Genomic DNA, 3189 nt, shown 5'->3' with positions numbered 1-3189 from the left:
TTGGTCAAATTATGTTGGTCTTAATCAATAAGTATTTTCTTGAAACATGTCAGTGAAATGTTTACGTATACTTTATATACAAAAAATAGAGTAGAGAGTAAAACTTACCAACAAAGAAAAGTATAAACTATCGATTGAAACACCAAAAAAAAAAGCGTAAACTATTGTTCGACCGAGGGAGTAGTTTATTTGTCAGTTTCGATTTCCAGTTTTTACTTCACTATGAAAATGTTGTTATGTTTAGCCAATCGGGCTCGATTGTGAGTTCTTCAACTTGTCAAAAAAAAAAAAAAAAAAAAAAAGAATTATGTGAAGTATTTGACTGTATTGTACAATGCAAGTTTAATGTAAACACATACACAGTTTATTTCATTAATATTAATATTTTGTGATCGAAAAAAATATGGAGATGCTATGCGGCTATGCCTCCCAAAATCAATCCTTCAACCGCCATTTTCACCTTCACAAACCTCTCATCCTTCATCAACTCGACATCAATTTCAACGTCATATATGAACAAATATGGAGATGCTATGCCTCCCATGTTTTCTGAAGGAGATGGTTACCAGTAGCATTGCAGGTTTTCAAGGATACGAATGATAGTACTAAAAGCGAAAGAATCAATCATACCAAGTCGTATTGAAATACTTAAAATAGACGGCCTCAAGCCCTTAACAAGAATTGTTTTTCTAACAAGCCTATTAACTCCCTAATTACTCCTAAAATGACAATTTTATCAGATAACACCTCGAAAATATATTATGCGGCGTCTATCCGGACCAAAGCAAAAGCAAAGCGACAAATAGGTCACTGAAAGTTAGCTTGGCTCAAAGGTCTATCAGACTATCACCAATCACCGTCTTAAAAACTGATGGTTTTTAGGGGCAAATATAATCAAACAATGAGAGAAAAAATATACTCGTATAAGATAATTTGTATTTTATTGTTGTGTTTTAAATCAAGCTAACACATGAACTATTTATAGTAGAAGAAGGACTTGCAACTTCCCTTAAACATTTAAGGAACAAGCCTAAACTCCTTCAGTCCCTCTACATTAAACTTATAGGAGTAGTAACTCTAATCACATTGAACATCACACAAAACTTCCAAGGAGTAGTAATGTAATGAGTTACTTTGTAACTTTACTAGATTAATTGTCATATTTCAACACTCCTCTTTGACAATTAATTCTGACATTTCTAGCCGATTCCTTAGTTCTTCAAACTTTTGCTTAGGTAATGCCTTAGCGAAAATATCAGCAAGTTGATCTTGTGTAGGACAATACTCGAGGTTGATTTCACCTTCTCTTTGTGTGTCTCTCACAAAATGGTACTTAATCTTGAAGTGCTTGGTCCTCTTATGGCACACTGGATTCTTTGAAATGGCAATAGCTTATTGGTTATCACAAAGTAACTTGGTTGGAGTAAATTGCTCCTTTCCCATATCTTTGAGAACTTTCCGCAACCAGATCGCTTGATTTGAGTTGCACATCTTTGCTATGTATTCTTGTTTGTCATGGTAGACGAGCAACATTATCTTGCTTTTGTGATTGCCATGAAAATATTCCACTTCCTAGAGTATATGCATATCCGGATGTACTTCTCATGTCATCAATAGAACCACCCCAATCACTATCAGTATACCCGACAAATTCAGAGTTTTGAGTTGGTTTGTACCAAAGACCCAAATGTGTACTTCCTCGAATGTACCTTAAAACTCTCTTCGCGGCGGTGTAGTGAAGTTGACTCGGGTTTTGCATAAACCTTGATAAAAGACTTACTGAGAACATTAGATCAAGTCTTGAAGCTGTTAGATAAAGCAAACATCCAACTATACCTCTATAAGTGGTAAAGGTCCTTTTTGACTCCATCATTTTTAGAAAGCTTCTCATTTACTCCAAGTGGTGTTGACATAGCCTTGCAATTATCAATCTTGAATCTCTTAAGAATAGCTTCTGCATATTTCTTTTGTGAAATAAAGATGCCTTCCGATGCCTGCTTAACCTCTAAACCGAGGAAAAAACTCATCAAGCCTAGATCAGTCATCTCAAATTCCTTTTTTCATATTCTTCTTGAATTCACTAATCATAGCCTGATTGTTTCCGGTTATAATCAAGTCATCAATATATAGAGAAAGGATCATCAAATCTGATTTTGTTTTCTTCACATATAAGGTTGGCTCACTTGAACTTCTTTCAAAACCAAACTTTAGTAAATACTTATCAATTCGACTATACGAGGATCGTGGAGCTTGCTTCAACCCATAAAGGGCTTTCTCGAGCCTATAAACTTGATTTCCCTTCCCTTTTATGACATATCCTTCTGGTTGGTCAACATATATCTCTTCTTGGAGATAACCATTCAATAATGCTGACTTTACATCCATTTGATAGATGTTCCACTTATGTTGAGCAGCCAAAGCAATTAAGGTTCGTATTGTATCATGTTTTGCAACAGGGGCAAACGTCTCAGTGTAGTCAGTACCATCAACGTACCATACTGTTGAGAATAACCTTTCATGACGAGCCTTGCTTTGTACTTTTGAACTGAACCATCTGGATTGAATTTGGTTCTAAAGACCCACTTGACTCCAACAACATCCTTATGTTTTGGTCTTCCTGTGAGATCCCAAGTATGATTCTTTTCAATCATATTAAGCTCCTCCTCCATTGCATCTCTCCATTCTTTATATTTAGAGGCTTCATGATAGTTGTTAGGTTCATAAACCGCAACAAAACATGATTCAAATGGGTTCTCTTGTATTGCAACATTATTGTCATACAAATCAGCTACAAGTCTTTTACCTCTCGGCCCCGTAGCATTTTGAGAATCTGGAGAAGATTCAACTTCATTCCTGGAAGAACTTGCTTGATCTCTGTATACCTCTCTCGGAGTTGAAGGTGAATTTTGTGGTGTTCTAGGAGAATTTGGTGGGGACACATATTGAAAAACATCCTCTTGTTGATTTTGGCCTTGTAAATTTTCATCTTCCTGCATTAAATTCCAAGGTGTTGATTGTTGTTTCACCACCTTCTCTTCTTCCCAATTCCAGTAGGAATTTTCATCAACTTCGATATCTCTACTAATCACCAATTTTTGAGTCTTCAAGTTTAGAAGTCGATAACCTTTAGATTGGGAGATATAACCCAAAAAGATGCCTTGTTCAGCCTTCTCTTGCAACTTGTGCCTA

General features: G+C 35.8%; 1 protein-coding gene across 1 annotated transcript; it reads right to left on the bottom strand.

Annotated features, from left to right (window-relative positions):
* Window positions 1-1513: 1513 nt before the first annotated feature.
* Window positions 1514-1873, bottom strand: LOC141590684 (secreted RxLR effector protein 161-like). The gene has a single exon (XM_074411253.1). The coding sequence runs from the start codon at window positions 1871-1873 to the stop codon at window positions 1514-1516; it is 360 nt and encodes a 119-aa protein (XP_074267354.1).
* Between the last annotated feature and the right edge of the window lie 1316 nt (window positions 1874-3189).

This window comes from Silene latifolia, chromosome 7, assembly GCF_048544455.1.
Source record: "Silene latifolia isolate original U9 population chromosome 7, ASM4854445v1, whole genome shotgun sequence".
In the NCBI taxonomy this organism is placed as follows: Eukaryota; Viridiplantae; Streptophyta; class Magnoliopsida; order Caryophyllales; family Caryophyllaceae; genus Silene; species Silene latifolia.
This window is presented reverse-complemented; position numbering and strand designations above follow the sequence as displayed.